The sequence below is a fragment of the Enoplosus armatus genome, chromosome 10, assembly GCF_043641665.1.
Source record: "Enoplosus armatus isolate fEnoArm2 chromosome 10, fEnoArm2.hap1, whole genome shotgun sequence".
NCBI lineage: Eukaryota > Metazoa > Chordata > Actinopteri > Centrarchiformes > Enoplosidae > Enoplosus > Enoplosus armatus.
The window spans coordinates 9,957,652-9,976,500 of NC_092189.1; the positions used below are offsets into that span (position 1 = coordinate 9,957,652).

The 18,849-nt window shown below is 41.4% G+C and overlaps 1 protein-coding gene across 1 annotated transcript; it reads left to right on the forward strand.

Annotated features, from left to right (window-relative positions):
* The first annotated feature begins 5,113 nt into the window (after positions 1-5,113).
* atp7a (ATPase copper transporting alpha) lies at positions 5,114-16,750 on the forward strand. The gene is made up of 23 exons (XM_070913646.1): positions 5,114-5,182; positions 5,473-5,603; positions 6,958-7,462; positions 8,115-8,879; positions 9,067-9,270; positions 9,374-9,537; positions 9,993-10,154; positions 10,304-10,380; positions 10,964-11,186; positions 11,346-11,579; positions 11,696-11,787; positions 12,150-12,277; positions 12,625-12,779; positions 12,868-13,002; positions 13,177-13,371; positions 13,581-13,763; positions 13,886-14,099; positions 14,252-14,398; positions 14,520-14,662; positions 15,038-15,241; positions 15,446-15,563; positions 15,643-15,745; positions 15,886-16,750. The coding sequence occupies exons 2-23, from the start codon at positions 5,484-5,486 to the stop codon at positions 16,157-16,159; spliced, it is 4,545 nt and encodes a 1,514-aa protein (XP_070769747.1). The 5' UTR covers positions 5,114-5,182; positions 5,473-5,483; the 3' UTR covers positions 16,160-16,750.
* Positions 16,751-18,849: the final 2,099 nt, after the last annotated feature.

Below are 18,849 nucleotides of genomic sequence, written 5' to 3' on the forward strand. Positions count from 1 at the left end.
GCCAAACTCACCTCCACAAACTTGTCAAAGCAAAATTAACAGTGATGCTGAAGCACTACCGATATTATCCCCCAGTCTTGTGGAAGCAGTCTTTCCCTCAGTCCCAGTAGCCTATATACTGATGTAATCTGTACACATGCATGAACCACCAACGTGAAACCGCTATCATGTCATCCACCCAGCAATTAGGTTCATAACTGGGGACTATTTCCCACAGCATTGCAGTCTTTATCTGAATGTGAGCTGACACTTTTTTAATTTAAGAATAATCATTGACTCCTGCTTATTTAGAAAGGTCTTCTAAATAGAGTATAATTTGATGTATCTTCACTTCTCACAAACCAAACCTCTTCTGAGGCTGAGGTTTCACCAGTAAACACTGAGCTTGTAAAGATATGTTGGTCCAGACTATAAATAATAATTTACAACATGTTTGGAAGCTTGATACTCTGGTGACTCTGTGTTGCAGACACTAAACATCTTGCGTGTGAGCATGATCTGTATTAGCCTACTTCTATTAAAGTTATTACCCCATTATTATTATTGTGCACATTATTACTGCCATAATATTAATGTGCATTTCTGTGAAGGAAAACTCGCCATGAGCTAAACTAAATTAAAAAAAAACACCACCTGTGGCACCGGGTAGACACGTTTACAGAAATCTGGAGGCTTTCTGAGCACACAATAAAACACACATCATTTCAAACACAGAACAAACGCCAGTAAAACACACGTTACTTACATGGGCGGCTTAAAAACAGCACTTTCCTCTGGGTTTTGCGCTCAGACAGCGTGCACTTGGAGCCATGGCTGGAGATGACTGGAGAAATGCTGGCTGTTGCTGATATAGGACAGCAGGGGCAGCTCCCATAATAAGCTCTCCTCTCGGTTTTAGGGACAGCTTGACGGGCGCTGACGAGCAGCCGGTACACGTGAGCGGAGGAAAACATGGATCTGCTCGGCTGCGTCTCCAACCACCATCACGCATGCACATACACAGAGGGTATATCTACACTATAGACGGTCAACCTTTACTTTGACTCGTTTATTTACACCTGTGAGTGTGTGATTGCGTGTGTGTGTGTGTGTGTGTGTGTGTGTGTTATTGTCGTGTCGTGACCCATGAGCGGAGTGCACAAGATATACAGTATATGTTCACGCGTGCTGAGAAAGTAGGTCAGTGTGTCAAAGTGTGCGTGCGCGTGCGCGAGAGAATATTAAACTTGTGCAGATTAAATCGCGTTTAATAATAGTATTATCCCGAGTACAGCTTTTACCATTAAAAGGGTTGCGGAGGGAAAACAAATGAAAATAAGCAATGACTTATCCTCTGGTGATATTTTTACAGAATAGATGGATGCTCAGTGCTGGGTTTCTGTGAACCTTTCACAATGTATTGATGTATGTGATGGCCGCTGTGTTTCCATTCAACTATAACATCAGCGCTAAAGCCCATAACAACAACTGGTCTTATTATTTACAATGTTTTACATTTATTTGAATAATTGAAATTGCACAGCTTCAGCCATCACATGTAGTTTCGGAAGACCACAGCGAAAAACATGAAACCTTTCCTCAGATAATCTGTTGAGCATTGATCTTGAACTTAGACAGCAAAGTTGACTCTTTCATATACAGTACTTTGACAGATAGGGTTGTTTACTGGTGTATGTTCATGTTTCCGTTTCGTTTTCCTGTGAGTGACCATTGTTTGTGCTTCTGTTGATGCCTGCCTATTGTTTTGTTGATGGATGTGTTTGTGTCCAGTGGATCCTGCACACTGACTGCATCATTATGCTCATTGGGTTTTCTGTAAGGTATTGTTTGTATGTGTGCACATATGGCTGTTGTTTTGCATTAATAAGCCCAATATAACATGAGCAGTCTTCCCATTGTTCTTACCTCTATGGGCAGCATTGTTGCTCTCACTGTCAATCTGTGGTAAAGGCTATTTTATGGTATGAATGTGTGTACTTTTAGAGGCTTGGCAGCCCTGATGTTGTTTTTGTGTGTTTTGCATTTTACATACATACATACATGTGTGTGGCCATTGAACCAATCTTTTCCTTTTTCTGTAGCAAATGGTTCCCGTACAGTTTGCCATGTATCATACTACTAAATAAAACTTCCAGTTAAATTCTTAGCAGATGGTGTTGTAAACACTGTTGAACTGTATCATACAGTTAAGGGTGAAATAATCAATGATGCATGAAGCATGGTGAAAAGCTATTGGTATTTGGCAAGTCATAATCGGGAATGTTTGAAGTCGGTTTCACACACAGTGTGAGTCATTCTAGTTTTTTGCATCTTTTACACCCCCATGTTTTTTCACAATACAGAAGGCTAATTTAAGAGGAAGTGTTTATTGTTTAATGGATACCCATAAGTATTGCCTCGGAAACAACTACTCTTCCTGAGGCCCATTACTGGGAATCTCAATCTCATGAGCTGACTCATGTAGCATTATCACTTATCAAACACTCAGCAATTTATGAAATTACACATCACATTTTATAATAACAATAAAATTGTGTATAACACTTTTCAAGACAAATGTTACACAGTGCTTCACAAGACAATAAAAGCAAGATAAATGAAACAAATGTAAAAACAATAAAATAACCATTAAAACAGCAGCGCAAAAAGATTAATAACACAATAGAATAGAAAAGTAGTAAAGTGCTAAATCAAAATGATAAAAACAAATATGTATATGCATAAATGTATGTAAATACATACATGATGCATACACACACCAGCGCAAATATACATACAATATATATAGCACATAGTATATTCATAGTATGTATAAGGTACATATACTTAACTACACAAATGCATACAAACATGTATGCAGATACAGACACATAGGGATATTATAAAAAATGCCATTATTGAAAAATAAATAAAATGTTTTTTGAAAGTGGATACAGATGTTGATGTTGTCTAATCTCTACAGGAAGTGCTCTCCATAGTTTGGGGGGTCTCTGACAGCAAAAGCTGTCCCCCCAAAATGGGAACAGTTCCCAGGTCCAACTTGTTTTAGTTAACAAGTGATACAGGCCATAGCCCACAAATAAAGCAGGACCCGTCTGGCCGGTTAACAAGATGCTTCATCCCTCCAACTCTCATCACTATTGGACCAACAGTCAGGAAGTATTTATATCACGTGTAGGGTCAGTAAAAACTGGACGGTGTCACCACGAGGACAACCAGTGTAATCTTTCAAAGCTGTAACAGTGTTACGTGCCTCAAGTTATGCATCACATTTCACAGACACATTGTGGATTGTGGATTCCTGACCATACAGGGCGCATGGATGACGACGGGGGACGGGAATTAGTCAGGTGTTGAAAGGGAGGGACCAAACAAGGGACAAAGGAGTCAAGCAGACGAGGCCGCTCAAGAAACAAAACCTACTGAATAAACTGGTTTTCTTCCCACCCTGAATTTCGCCTGCTAGGCTCACACTTCCTCTCATGACGTGCCTTGGCAAACCCACTGCCATAAACCTACTAAAATCATGACTAATCTATAACGTTGAATTAAATTAAGTCTCGACACTGTTCACACAAGAGATAGAATAGAATATTGTTTTAGTGACAGCCGTACACTACATGGGAGTAAATACAGCCTGAGAGTTCTATTACAGGGCAAAATGTACACCATAGCCGTGCTTTGGATTTCCTCGCGTAGCTCCGCCCCTTGTCAGTGACGCATCAGTGTGGGGACGTGAGTTACGTCGGTATGAGAAGTAGAAACAAAAACTGCTTCACAGAGCTGAGTTTTGTGATAACAGGGGAAGAAAAGTATTACTTGAGCACTCTACGTTATTCCTCGCCGGCAGCACAATGCCACGACGTGTCCGTTTTGTTGCTTGTAACGTAGGGTGAAGAGAAAAAACAAGCTAGATTGCTAGCTCAATTTAGCCAGTCTGACAGGCAACGTCAGTAGCCTGTAGCTAACTAACGTTAGTTACCCTTTGAATAAGGTAAGAGTTGTGCATTTCTTTTCATGCTAACACTAGCTGTGTTCTAACAGACGGTACATTTTGTTTCAAGGGTTAAGGAGATACATTTTCTTGTTGACACCTCAGCTGACTTTAAAGAGATTACATATTGTTTTGTAAGTTTAGCAACAAGCAGCTAATGTTAAGTTTAACGAACTTGTTATTTTGTTTTGTCAAGCTAGCTTACTTTTAGCTGCCTTAACCTTAGCTCAATGAAATGCAGGAGTATGAGCATCTTAGTCACTCAGTCGCCGTCACCAAAAGTCACAAAACTAACGTTACAAATTTTACTCTATGCTAATTATATATGATGAGTAACTATCTTACTCTAATGGAGCATCAAAAACAAGTTTATGTTGACTTACTTTTGCAGTGTTAATCGTGATTGAATTGCATTTGTCTTCGCTGAGACCGATATTTGATTTGATCCACAAAAAGACATTTGTGTTAAAGGCATTGCTGGATTTTCTGTCCGTTAGCGTTCATTAGGTGTCTCAGATGTAAATCTGTCTCAAATCTGAGATCAAAGTGTCTATGAGACTCTCATCTTGTGATTAGATGGCTATCATTACAAACAAAACGGCTATAGAACTAAGATGACCTTGTATTGGTGTGGCAGGTGTCTCCCAAAACTCAACAGGATCTGATAATTGTCATATTTTAGATGAACATTGAGTTGATAGCAAAGTGACAGCTGAGTTGGCACTATGATTCTATCAGGACAGTAATGTTACCAGCCTTTCATTCTTCCTGAAATTGTCTGTTCTGTCTGTGTGTCACTGAAAGGGAGTGTATTTTTAATGAAAGTGACATAATGTTTTAAGCTTTAATCTGTTGTTGCGTGACAACAAAGTTTTGAAGCCCAAATGAATCCATCCAAGCATGGAAACATGTTAATAATAACCTTCCCTAGTGGTTTTACATTTTTTCCATTCTTGTACATCTTGGACAAAGAAGCTTTGTTTGTTTTGTTCTTCGTTTTTTTGTCAAGGTGCCAGAAGTGGAAATAGTGGTTACAGGTTATATAAATTGGTCTAATTTCACAGCGTTGGTGCAAATTTAAGATTTGTCCTTTGTTTTTTCGCAGCTGTATTATTGGATTCTTTGTCAGTTCTGAACCATAATCACCTAGAAAGGGCAATGAAGATTCAATTTGCTCTTTTGAAAAGTGTAAGATATCCTGTTTTTCTTTGATTGTAGTTGTAGGTACAAAACATCTTATATTTTTATATTTTTAGTAAAACACACTTCTCACAGTTATTACATCTCACAGTTCTCAGTAATATATGACTGTCTCTTTTGATTTGAATTTAAATGAAAAGGTTTTGAGGGAAGAGCCTACCTGTCTCTTTCATCATTTGCCCTGACTTTGAGGTGCTTTCCCTCTATGTTCATGTTTTAAAGCCAAAGACTTGCAGTTGTATGTTAGACAACATTTTGTCCTTCTTGTGTCCTTTTAGACAAACCAATCATGACACAGAAAGTCAATCTGTGTTCAGTCTCCCTTGGAGTGGAGGGTATGACTTGTGGCTCCTGTGTGCAGTCCATAGAGCAGCGCATTGTGTCTCTCCCTGGAGTGATACATATAAAGGTAAATGCAAAGATATAAGAACACTGATTACATTTAGTGTGATTCAGCAATTGTTTTCCACATTGAGGTGCAATGAAAGAGTCGAGTCACCATGACATGAAGAAATCATGAGATTCAAAATCATGTGCATATCATAACCAGCAGGGGCAACGTTTAACATCTTCAAGTTTGCTGACTTAATATTTCTTACATGGCACTTCCAGTTTTAAAACAGGATCTGAAATTGCAATGTGAATGTTGTACCATGCAGTCTGTATTTTGAAATAGAGCATTAGAAACGTGTGGAAAATGCAGATATGTATACATTATTATATTAGCTAAATGTTCCTGCCCATTTCTTTCTCCCTCAGGACTAGCTGGTCTGATTTACAACAAAGTAACATCAATGTAGCCATGAGAGATCACTAACTGGCAATAGTTGTGGCCTGCTGTTTTGTTTATTGTGTGTTTACCCCTCAGGCTGAGGTTAAATGAGAAGATAACGTAATTGTGTGTTCCAGATAGAGCTCTGCCCTTTGCAGGACTGTGACAGCAGGTCGATATACACTCTATACCCACAGGAAATGTCATTTGTATTTTAAGAGCATTTAGTTCCTGGGTCATTTTAAGTTAATCTATATAGACATGATATAGGAGGAGTGAATAGATTTTTCTTGGAACAACATTGTCTCATTTCTTGCCCTCCCCCGTCTCTCATTCTCAGAAGAAAAAAAAAAAGTATAATCTAACAGGCAGGCACACTCATTTACTACTAAACCCCCACTGTGGTTTGTAACTTATGGCTCAGTCAAGTGATCCCTTGTGTGTCACATGTTTCCTTCTTGCTGAAGAGGAAGAGTTAAGGATCATCATGCTGACCGAACATTTTACCTCTTTTTTATGTTGTGAAGTTGGGTTGTCGAGGCAAGACAGTATGGCTGTAAAAATGTCATTAAATGGAAATGGAAATGAAGGAAGTGGTTGTCGTCATATAAGACAATAATTTTCTTTGTACAGTAATTAAGTTAAGTTATTGAAATAAGCATCCGGACATAATTAACATACTGAATCCAGCACTTTGCCAAAGGCAAACAAACCTGCATTAAGTGCGTAACAGTATTATTGTTTTACTAATGCGCTCTCTACAGTTTCATTAGAAAATTCTACACATGCTGTTTTTGAACTGAAGAAGGAAAGCCACCTGTGGCACGTTCATTTTGGTAGTTAGCCCGATTATTAGTAGAATAAAAGGCTTTAGTCAAATGCAGCGAGTGATAGCTGAACTAATTTAGCTTAGCCTAATTTTTCACAGTTTATAAATATACTCTCTGTTTTATTGACTTATTTAACCCATAACTTGACTTTCATTTTGTAGGTGTCTTTAGAGCAGAAGAATGCCACTGTCATATTTGACCACAGCCAGCAGAGCCCAGAGTCTCTGTCAGAGGCCATTGAGGACATGGGCTTTGAATCAAATCTCTCAGAGTCCAGCACAACCACACCTGTCTCTACAGATACCCAGCTGATCGTCACCTCAGGCCTGACAACTGCAGCCCAACAGGAGGCTTTGGAGAAGCTATCCCAGATTCAGGGAGTGCTGGATGTCAGAGAGAGCCCGGACCAGATGGGTCTCACTGTCACCTTTGTTCCCTCCCTGACTTCTTTGCAGCAGTTGAGTGAGGTGGTGGCCAGCGTAACGCCTCTGGAGATACCCCCACCCAGCAGCCCAATGCAAAAAAGCCCAACCTTGTCTCCACCTCCCACCAAGGGGGGTGGGGTGGCCCTCCTTAAGTTGCGCATTGAAGGAATGACCTGTCATTCCTGCACCACTACTATTGAAGGGAAGATTGGAAAACTGAAAGGGATTGAAAAGATCAAAGGTGATGTACTTGACCTGTTCACAAACTTGTAGTCATGTATTACCTCACTGTCTCAGCTAGAAGTGATGTTGTAACACAGCTACTGCACTATGCAGTCGCTGCACGTCTTACAGATAACAAGTGTCATGTCAGTGAGTATGTCAGGCTCTGTACATTCACCATGGACAGATTGCTCAGTGGGATTTGACTATGACTCATGAAATCCTGTCACTGGTATTGTTGTAAGCAGTGACATGTAGACAGGGGATTATGTTTGCTGAGTACAGAATTGTCATTGTGTATAAACTGGTTGTATATGCTGCCAGCTGTATGCTGTATATTCTAGATACATTGACTCAAATGGAGTTCAACATTTCCAAAAATTATATCCTTAAGATACAGTTTTCTAATAATAATAATAATAATAATAATAATCTTTATCTATAGAGCACTTTTTAAAGTTTCAAAGTGCTTCATACAAGGCAGCAAATTAAAAACACCTCTGCTCAAGGATCTCAAACTAATTACTGGATATATTTTGTATACCTCATTGATTGTAAACATCTGCCGTCACCTTTTCATGCACAGTCACTTCCTGTTCTTGTGAAATGTTTCCTTTCCTTTGTGCTTCGTGTTTGTATTTTTAACTTTGTCCTGTCTTTATTTTCCACAGTTGTTTTAGAGACTCAGGAAGCTACAATCGTGTACCTGCCTTACCTCATCACTGTCCAAACCGTCATCGACCAGATTGCCGTGGCCGGCTTCAAGGCGTTTGTCAAGTCCAAGCCTCGCCCTCTGCAGCTGTCCCCTGGCGAAATCGAACGTTTGGTTGATTCTCAAAAACCAACTATTTCTTCTGCATCAGAGACATCAGAGGAGACAGAAATCTTCATAGACACGACACTTATCATGCTCAGGGTGAAAGGCATGCACTGCCGTTCATGTGTGGTCAATATCCAAGACAATATCTCTATGCTGCCTGGTGTCTCTTCTGTGGAGGTCTGTCTGGAGAAGGAAAAGGCCTCTATCTGCTATGATCCTCTTAAGGTCACAGTGACTCAGTTGCAGCAGGCAATTGAGGCGCTGCCTCCAGGAAACTTCAAGACTCAACCCTGGGACTCCTCTGGCCCTCTCAGTCCTGTATCGCCCACCCCTGCCTTAGTGTCACCTCGGCCTGCAACGCAGGCCAAACCTGCTGCCTCACAGCCTTGTTTTACCCAGCCGCTTGCATCTGTCGTTGATATTCACATCGAGGGCATGACATGTAACTCCTGTGTCCAGTCCATCGAAGGCATGATCTCCCAAAGGAAGGGGGTGATGTCAGCCCAGGTCTCTCTGGCTGATCACCAGGGGATCTTTGAGTATGACCCCCTCCTGACCACACCAGAGGAGTTGAGGGAGGCCATAGAGGACATGGGCTTTGATGCCTTCCTACCTGGTGAGAGGATAGATGTCAGCTTATTTCTCACAGTCAAATGGCTAAAGCAGTTGTAGTGTTTTGATGAGAGAATTTCCTGCAGATAGTCTAATGTTTAACTTCAGCCAGTGGGGCTACTTGAACTCTGAGGTTGAGACAACATAGTAATTTTGCTTCCCTTATTAAAACTATAATTTGTTGCCCACAGAGACCAATTCTCTGCTGCCTGCACCCATTCCCAGCCTCTCAAAGTCTTTGAGTGTAGCACCTGTGAAAGATAAGGACCTGGACAGTGAATTACACAAAGAAGCCTCCAACGGAGACACGCACTCTAAATGCTACATCCAGATTGGAGGGATGACCTGTGCTTCCTGTGTGGCAAACATTGAGCGAAACCTCAAGAATGAAACTGGTCTGTAAAAACACAAGTTTTATTTCAATGATGATTAGTCTTATCTCATTGCTTTGACAAGGAGCTAAAGAAAATCTTAATAAAAATCTTTAATGTTGTGCAGGTATCTACTCTGTTCTGGTCGCACTAATGGCCAGTAAAGCAGAGGTGCGTTATAACCCTGAACTCATCGAACCTGTGAAGATAGCTGAGTGTGTGAAAGAGCTGGGCTTTACTGCCTCTGTTATGGAGAACTATGAAGGTTCAGATGGAAACCTAGAACTAGTGGTGAGTCAACGTAAGGTTGCATTGACATTATGTTGTATTAAGAAGATACATTTCCACTATATGAAATGCAGATGACCGCCCACCTAGAGTCTGGTTCTGCTCGAGGTTTCTGCCTCTTAAAAGGAAGTTTTTCCTTGCCACTGTCGCCAAAGTGCTTGCTCATGGTGGGAACTGTTGGGTCTCTGTAATAACATTATTAAGAGTCGGTCTAGACCTGCTCTATTTTGTAAAGTGTCATGAGATGACTTTGTTGTGATTTGGCGCTATATAAATAAAATTGAATTGAATTGAAATCCATAAATACACATTTCCATCACTAGTTGAGTAGACCGTCTAATACATGCAACCTCCTTTTCAGTAGATGAAATGAATCATGTCTGTTCCTCACTTCATACCCTCTTCAATATATTTTTGTCCCTTTCTCTACTTGCCTGCTCCTCTTCACCTCCTTTCAGGTCAGGGGAATGACGTGTGCCTCTTGTGTTCACAAAATTGAATCCAGCCTCATGAGAGAAAAGGGGATTATATATGCCTCTGTTGCCTTGGCAACCAACAAGGCACACATTAAGTACGACTCGGAAATTATAGGGCCACGAGACATCGTCAAGCTGATCGAGGTATTATTCATTGTTCCTGTCTGTTATTTATGCATTTGTTCGGTTATTTTTAGCAATGTTCCTTTTTGCATGTCAACAATACTTTTCTATATGATGTGCTTAATCATAAGGGTATGAAATTTGATCAGTGGTTTGACTGTTACCTGTAGAATCTAGGGTTTGAAGCATCTTTGGTGAAGAGAGACCGCACTGCCAGTCACCTGGACCACAGCAAAGCGATACGACAGTAAGTAGCATTTTGTTTTTGTGCACCAAGAACACAAACGAGCCCCCGTTTATGCTTGTTTATCAATTGTAATCCATCTCTCCAACTCTAACTTTGTTCATGTGGCAAGTGACTCAACATTTCGTCTTACTTTTTCTCAGAAAGCAGTTCTGTTTTTAGGCCTGGCAGCTGCTGAAAATGCTTTTACAGAGGTGGAAACACCCCCGCTTAACATTACTCAGTGGATTCTGTTATTACAACACCCAATTTCTCTAGAAGTTCATATAGCTTGGACCATTTGTGCTGAGGAACTCTAGTTGGGGAATATTATGTAAATATATGTGGGAATAGGATGGGAATTAAGGTTATGATTTAATTTTTATCATCTACTGTTTATACAATACTTTATATACAAGCATACTGGCTCAAATATGTATACGTGTGAATGTGAGTTTGGTCAGCATTATGTACAGTATATGCAGTATTTTTGGATTGTAGTGAATCTCATGTGCATTTGCTTTGCCCCTCTGTACAAAGAATTAAAACCTAGATTACAAAATATAATGAATGCATTTCTAACACACAACTGTCTCCGCTGTCTAAGGTGGAGGAAATCTTTCCTGGTGAGCTTGTTTTTCTGTGTGCCTGTGATGGGCATGATGACCTACATGATTATCATGGACCACCACATGAGTGTTTCACATCAACACAACGCCACAGTGGAGGACCGCAACCACTACCACTCCACCATGTTCCTGGAGAGACAGCTGCTCCCAGGCCTCTCCATCATGAACCTCCTCTCCTTCCTCTTTTGTGTGCCTGTACAGGTAAATCAGAGGGATTAACTGCACTTCAGGAAACATGATATGGAAATTTCAGCAGCACACACAAATCTAGATTTTGAAAGAGGCCTTTATTCAGCAGAGGGGAGAGAGACATGTTTGTGGTTTAGTGAATACAAGCTTTTCTGTTTTTCCTCTCTTTAGTTTATTGGCGGTCGCTACTTCTACATTCAAGCCTACAAAGCTGTTAAACACCGATCTGCCAACATGGATGTGCTGATAGTTCTGGCTACCTCCATAGCCTTCACCTACTCACTGGTCGTCCTGATAGTGGCCATGGCAGAGAAGGCAAAAGTCAACCCCATCACGTTCTTCGACACACCGCCAATGCTCTTTGTCTTCATCTCCCTGGGGCGCTGGCTGGAACAGATAGCCAAGGTTTAGCTCCTTAGCATTATTAATATCTATGACATTTAATGTTCATTTTTGAAATGTTGAAATGCAGGACCTCAATTGAATTTATTAGTCATTGTATGCCTTCTTCTTCCATCCAGAGCAAGACATCTGAGGCTTTGTCCAAGCTGATGTCTCTACAAGCGACTGAGGCCACAGTGGTCACTCTCAGCAGTGACAAGTCTATTCTGAGGTACTCGTTCTCTTTGCTCATTTTGTTTACAAGAACATTTCATATGTTTAGTTGGTTTTAGATTACAACATATCTAAATGTTTGCAGTTGGAATGTCAGTAGAAAGGTCTAACATTGCATAACAAAGACTGTGTAAACAAGCTGCAAGGGGTTTTCGACAGTAAGAATAGCACAAATATTTTTGTCTATTCCAACTGGGATTCAGATTTAATCTCTAGTTTTAATCTTTTGTGTATTATGAGAACGCCACCAGCCATCCCTAAAATGTCATGATATCATAATTAGATTTTGCAGCATTGCCCATTGCTAATATGTGAAATGAAAAATCACGTTACATTGTTTGACATCCATGTGTGTTCCAGTGAGGAGCAGGTGGATGTTGAGCTGGTGCAGAGGGGTGATGTGGTGAAAGTCGTTCCTGGAGGGAAGTTTCCAGTTGATGGGAGGGTAATTGAAGGACACTCCATGGCCGACGAGTCTCTCATCACAGGTTGGTGACAGTGAGTGGAGGACCAGGTATCTATTAGTATTGATTAACGCCTCAATATCAGTATTGGATGGCAATAATATGCTAAAATGTAGGTTCTCAGGTGAAGTGAGCCGATGCAAGAGATCTGATTTGTACACACACTTCTGCTCCAATTGGTCCTTGATGAATGTGTGCTTCAGTTTAAAGTGTCCTCGATTGTATTATCTACTCTTTCAATGTTGAAACAGTTAACCAAAACAACTATTAGCATTAATTTGTCACATTGTTAGTATCAGTATTCAATCTGAACATCAATTTCCAGTACTAACAAACATGTAGTCTTATTAGCTGTTGCTTTGTGACATCAGGTGAGGCCATGCCAGTGACTAAGAAGCCCGGGAGCTCTGTGATCGCAGGCTCCATTAACCAGAATGGCTCTCTGCTCGTCAGTGCTACACATGTTGGCATGGACACCACACTGTCTCAGATTGTCAAACTAGTGGAAGAGGCTCAGACTTCAAAGGTGAATTATGTGATTTGAGACCTGCACTGTGTCTACCTGCTTTGTTGGTAATTGCTCAGGTGTTTAATTTCTGACATTTTATTTTTAGGCTCCCATCCAGCAGTATGCAGACAAGATCAGTGGCTACTTTGTACCCTTCATTGTCGGCATATCCGTCCTTACGCTGATCGCCTGGATCGTAATTGGATTTTTAGACTTCTCTCTAGTGGAGAAGTACTTTCCTGTGAGTCTTCTTTTCAATCTTGATGTCTGACTGTATCCTCCTATTCCTTTTTTACTGATTTAAAAAAATTAGACATGGCTAAATGTCACTGCTTACTTTCTTTTCTTCAGTGAAAGTAAAAGTGATTGTAATTCATTTGAAAGAAAAACTGACAGCCCCATTTCCCCCCTGCAGGGTTACGACAAGAGCATCTCCAGGTCTGAGGCAGTGATTCGCTTCGCCTTCCAGGCCTCCATAACTGTATTATGCATCGCCTGTCCCTGTTCCCTTGGCTTGGCAACCCCGACAGCTGTCATGGTGGGCACAGGGGTTGGAGCCCAAAATGGCATCCTGATAAAGGGAGGAGAGCCACTCGAGATGGCGCATAAGGTGCGTTGATGATGATATTCTGACACCCCGATGTAGTCAGCTAATTATGAAACAGACCAACTGTCAATTTAAACACGTTATGAAATGGTTCTGGTTTCCTGGGTTACACAACCACGTTAGTCTAGATATTACTCTGATTGATAGTGTAAAAATACGTAAAATTCAGCCTGATAGTATTTATTTTTTATCATATCTCCTTTTATGGGCAGGTCCAGTCGGTGGTGTTTGATAAGACTGGGACCATCACATATGGTGCTCCAAAGGTTATCCAAGTCAAGATAGTTGTGGAGGGGAACAAGATGCCTCGTTCGCGACTGCTGGCCATCGTGGGTACAGCTGAGAACAACAGTGAACACCCTCTGGGAGCAGCTATCACCAAATACTGCAAACAGGTCGGGCTCTACCTCAAATTTAACCCCCACAAGGCCTCCAGCAAGTCCTTGTCTCAGATCACTAGTCCACCATTTGATCTACATTTGTAAAGTGTTAAACATCCATTACTATCTGTGTGCAGGAGCTTGGCACAGAGGCTCTTGGCGCATGCACAGACTTTCAGGCAGTGCCGGGCTGTGGCATCCGGTGTCAGGTCAGCAACACAGAGGCGCTGCTGAGACAAGCGGACAGCGACAGTGAGGATAACAATCAGCGCAACAGCGTCCTCGTCCAAATCAGCGACACTCGGATTTCCACCAGCTCCCACCCACTCATCATGGACCCACAGCCTCTAAGTATGTCGGGAAACACATTGTTGCAGTCACACATTCAACGGAAATACTGGAGCATTAGAATTTAGTATTTAGGTAGTGATTCAGTCGCAGTAAATGTCATTCACCTTTATGTTTCTTTGCTGTTGTCCAACCCAAGTGATCTCTGTGTGCAGGCCTTGTCCAGACAGCCACCTACGTTGTCCTGATTGGAAATAGAGAGTGGATGAGGAGGAATTGCCTGCAGGTCAGACCAGATATAGATGAGGCCATGACGGAGCATGAGCGCAGAGGACGCACGGCTGTCCTGGTAGCTGTAGACAGTGAGTTCAACATGAAATGGAAATTTTATCTGTTTGCCATCATTTGGCTTAGGACTGCTAAGAGTGATGTTCTTGTCTAAAACTTACATTGAGGAAATACTTCTTATTTTCATGTGCGTAGATATGCTGTGTGCGATGATAGCCATAGCGGACACAGTGAAACCAGAGGCTGAGCTGGCAGTCCACACACTGACCAACATGGGTCTGGAAGTTGTGCTGATGACCGGAGACAACAGCAAGACAGCACGGGCCATTGCTGCTCAGGTATGGACAGAGTTTGGATGTAGAGCAAGGTGACATAACAAAGATCAGTTATTTGTGGAATAATTTTGATCCTTTTGCTGGATGTTATCAATTTAACAATATTTTAAGAAAATTTGCTTTCATACAAACTACAAAGAGTGATATAGTTTGAGAAGAATACTTGACAAGTATTAGTAATGTTAACATAAAACTTCAAGAAATTGTCACGATATTACTGTAACCAAATGCTTAGACTGGATCTAGTCTTTTTTTAAAGCCATTTTATTATTGTTCAAAAATATCAGATCATTTTTTTGCCATATTGCCCAGGTCTATGTTTTGTATATTGCGGTTCGAGTGTTTCTGAGCCTGTCTGTCTCTGTGCCTCCCCCACAGGTGGGCATCAGGAAGGTGTTTGCTGAGGTGCTGCCCTCCCATAAGGTGGCCAAGGTGGAACAGCTGCAGCAGGCAGGAAAGAGAGTAGCCATGGTGGGTGACGGTGTCAACGACTCTCCTGCTCTGGCAATGGCTGACGTGGGCATCGCCATAGGAACCGGGACAGATGTGGCCATAGAGGCAGCAGACGTGGTGTTGATCAGGGTGAGAATTTGAGCTTGAAGAACGTCTGTCATGAATTCATGTCTCGGGTGCACAGATCGGCTGTTTCGTAACATGAGAACGTCACACATGATGTTTCTGCAGCACAGACGCAGTGTGAGACACAGGATAAAGCACGGCACCGCATCATGATATTTTGGCCATGATAACAAAATTATAATACAAGTGCTTTTGCCTTGTCTGCAGAATGACCTCCTGGATGTGGTGGCCAGCATCGACCTCTCTAAAAAGACTGTCAAGAGGATCCGGATCAACTTTGTATTCGCTCTTATCTACAACCTGGTTGGCATTCCTATCGCTGCTGGTAGGTGACTGCAAAAGATTGATGTAAATGATGTCATCACATTGACCACAGCAGTAATGTGAGTCGCGTCTGTCCGCAGGTATATTCCTCCCCATTGGTCTGGTGTTACAGCCGTGGATGGGCTCTGCTGCGATGGCGCTGTCATCTGTCTCTGTGGTTTTGTCCTCCCTTCTACTCAAATGGTAATGAGATATCTAATGCTTTGTTGAGGCCTTTTTATGTGTGTTTTTTGTTTTTTCCCTTTCGAGTATATTTACGTTAAACCATGTTTCCAATCACTTTCTGTATTCATCTCCTTCTTTATTCCTGTGTCTTTGTTTAGTTACACTAAGCCCAGTGCTGAGAAGTTGGAGGCCAGACTGGGTAACAGCAGGCGGCAGGGCAGCCTGTCCGACGTCAGCGTTCACATCGGGATGGGCGAGATGCGTCGTGCCTCCCCCAAACTCAGCCTGCTGGACCGCATTGTCAACTATAGCCGTGCCTCCATCAACTCCCTGCGCTCCGACAAGCACTCACTCAACAGCTTGGTGCTCAGTGAGCCCGACAAACACTCACTGCTGGTGGGGGAGGCGCTGTGTGAGGAGGAGTTTTGCTGAATATGTAAGGGTCACGGGGGCCAGCGGCCACTTTTGTACACTAAAGTAGACAGTAACTGCATTTATTCGAGGCTAGGCCGTACTAAGATGAAAGGGTTACATTGAATAACGGCCCATTCATCTGCTGTCTGTGCCTCAGGGCAGCACTGAAGCTTACATGCCCCTTGCTTTCTTTTAGCTGAACCAGCTGATAACATACACTTCAGAGCACGCTGGGCTGATTTCCTCTCTTTCAGTTACAGACTGTGTCTTTTGTTGAGGTCACTGCCCTTGGGCACACTCTTTGACCAACGCTTTGACACTCTGATCCTCTGACACTCTGTGTGCAGGGGCATGAAGCCTCTTGGGAGCCTTGAAGCAGGTGTCCACATCCAGGAAGCAGAGTGATGATCAGCTCTGCCACTGTGGTCATTTGCCAGTACAATCTTTAACATCTATCCAAAGACATTTTAACAGGAGTGCCACTTATAAGAGTGGACACTACAGTTGTATTTTAACTAATTTTCCTTAAACGGAAACACTGTTGTATAATTATATTCCAGAGTATTTATATTACCCTTATTTATCTTTTTTCATTCTATCCTATGTGAAAAATGAAGTTGTTTGAATCCAAATGCCAATTTTCAATCTCTCAAAATGTGTAATTACTGAGTAAAGTATGACTTAAAGCTCAGTCAATCAAAAGAAGTCTTGTAACTTAACACATTTTCGTGCAGAATGCTAACGGAGTGAGTTGTAAATGTCGGTGTTTCCCAAGTGCCAATTGAAACGCCGCCTTGGCAAAGTCCAACACATTCCAAAGATAGCACTGTACAGAGGTTACCTTGGATTTCACGTGTACAAAGTGTGATGGAGATAAGGTCACGAGCAGAGACCTGAAGGAGGTTGAATGTGAATGGTGACGCCAACTGTAGAAGACTCTTGTCATAGACTTCTACAGTTGTGTCGACCCTCTGCATCTTTGGTTAATGATATAAGATGTCTGTCACTGAATGTGAACGTTATTCACTGTTAAACGGAAGTTGTTACATGGATGACATTGTTCGTGCTTGCATTACTTGATTTGCTCGTTGCAAAAAGAAGGTTTTGTGTTGTGAAGTAGTTTGTTATGAAGAGGCCAAATTGGAAAGCATTTGTGTTCTTTCACATTAGGCAAGATGTTGTCACTGTTTCTAAGAATTTCTTTCAGTGATGCAACTCTTTGTTAATTTCTCTGCTTTTTCGTATGATTCACACTGTTGCACTTGATCAAAGAAACATCTTTAAACCCAGGGCATCAGGAAACACAGCGGGATCAGCCGACTGAACAGCTGTGTCCCCGCAGTTCCACCAAACAAGTTACTGAGAGACAAATGTTGATGAATTAAGTAGATTGTTTCACAAAGATCACATTGTACACGTTGCAAAATTGAGATCACACCAGTTACATCTTGCAATCATAGACAGCTGCTGTTAAGACTGTTTATGCTTTATGTTTTCTCTTGTAAAATGATCACAAAGATTTTTGCATTACTTTCTGCTGTGTCAATTCAGGAGATGATCACTACAGTCCAGCTATTGCTTGAATGTTTGTGTCCAGACCTCTCTAGTATTTCTCTCTGATAATGAAGAGCCATCAGTTTGTCCTGCCGCTGTCCCATGATGCATTATGTTCTGTGGCTCTCACAGTGCCAGTATGCCAATCTGTTTTTGTGCATTGCTTTGTAAAGACGTCCATAGGGCTTCAGATCTGTGTGCAGTCAAATTAAGTCCATGTATGCTGTCTTTCATAGTTCCTCTGAACATTATGTGCCTTGGAATAAAAACGCCTTTGTAATGTCACTCGGCTGTGTCCGGTTTAAACCAGAAGATGGCGCTGTGGAGCCATCAGCTGCACCTAAACATGATCCCACACCAGACACAAGATTTCATCAACTTTATTTCATCCAATTAGTCTAAACATCACATCACCCCAGTGTACTGCAAAACAAGCAAATACCATTTTTTGTCATAATATTCTTTTTAAAAAATATTCGTTGTAATTAATGCAAACTGTGAATGACTTATTCCTCTCGAGTCGATTTGTATCGCTTTGGCTGTAGTGACATTTCATTTGATTTGGTAGATTGAAGCTTGTGAACATGTTATTTATTACGGAGTTAATGTAATAAGTATTGACACATTAGAGGGGGATTAGGTCTTATTAGAGGTTAAGGGAATAATAATCAGAAATAATGTCTACCAAAGGGTATCACCTTTTCTTGCTCCCTCACTGATCAAGAATGTGCTGAAATGCATTGTGGTCAGGAAACTGAACAGGTCGAACAAGTTTTAAAAATGTGCAGCATTTGAAATCTGTTACAACATTGTGCTTTTCTGGACTAACACACCGCAAACAGCTGCAATTGGAAAATGCTACATTCAGTTACCTTTAACACTAGAATAACAGACGTCACTTCAAACCAGCTAGGGAACAGCTCCAACTCCAAAATATGCATCTCTGGTAACACTGACGATCTAAAATGAAGTTACTTATACAACAATATATGTCAGTAGATTTACAGTATATTAAACATTAAACACCTTACAGAAATTACACACCATGATGAGCAAAAGATGCAATGAAATCAAATCAGTGTTCACAAGCGTTTATGATGCATTTAAATTTGAAATGTAAACATTAATTGGACCAAATGATTTAAACACACACT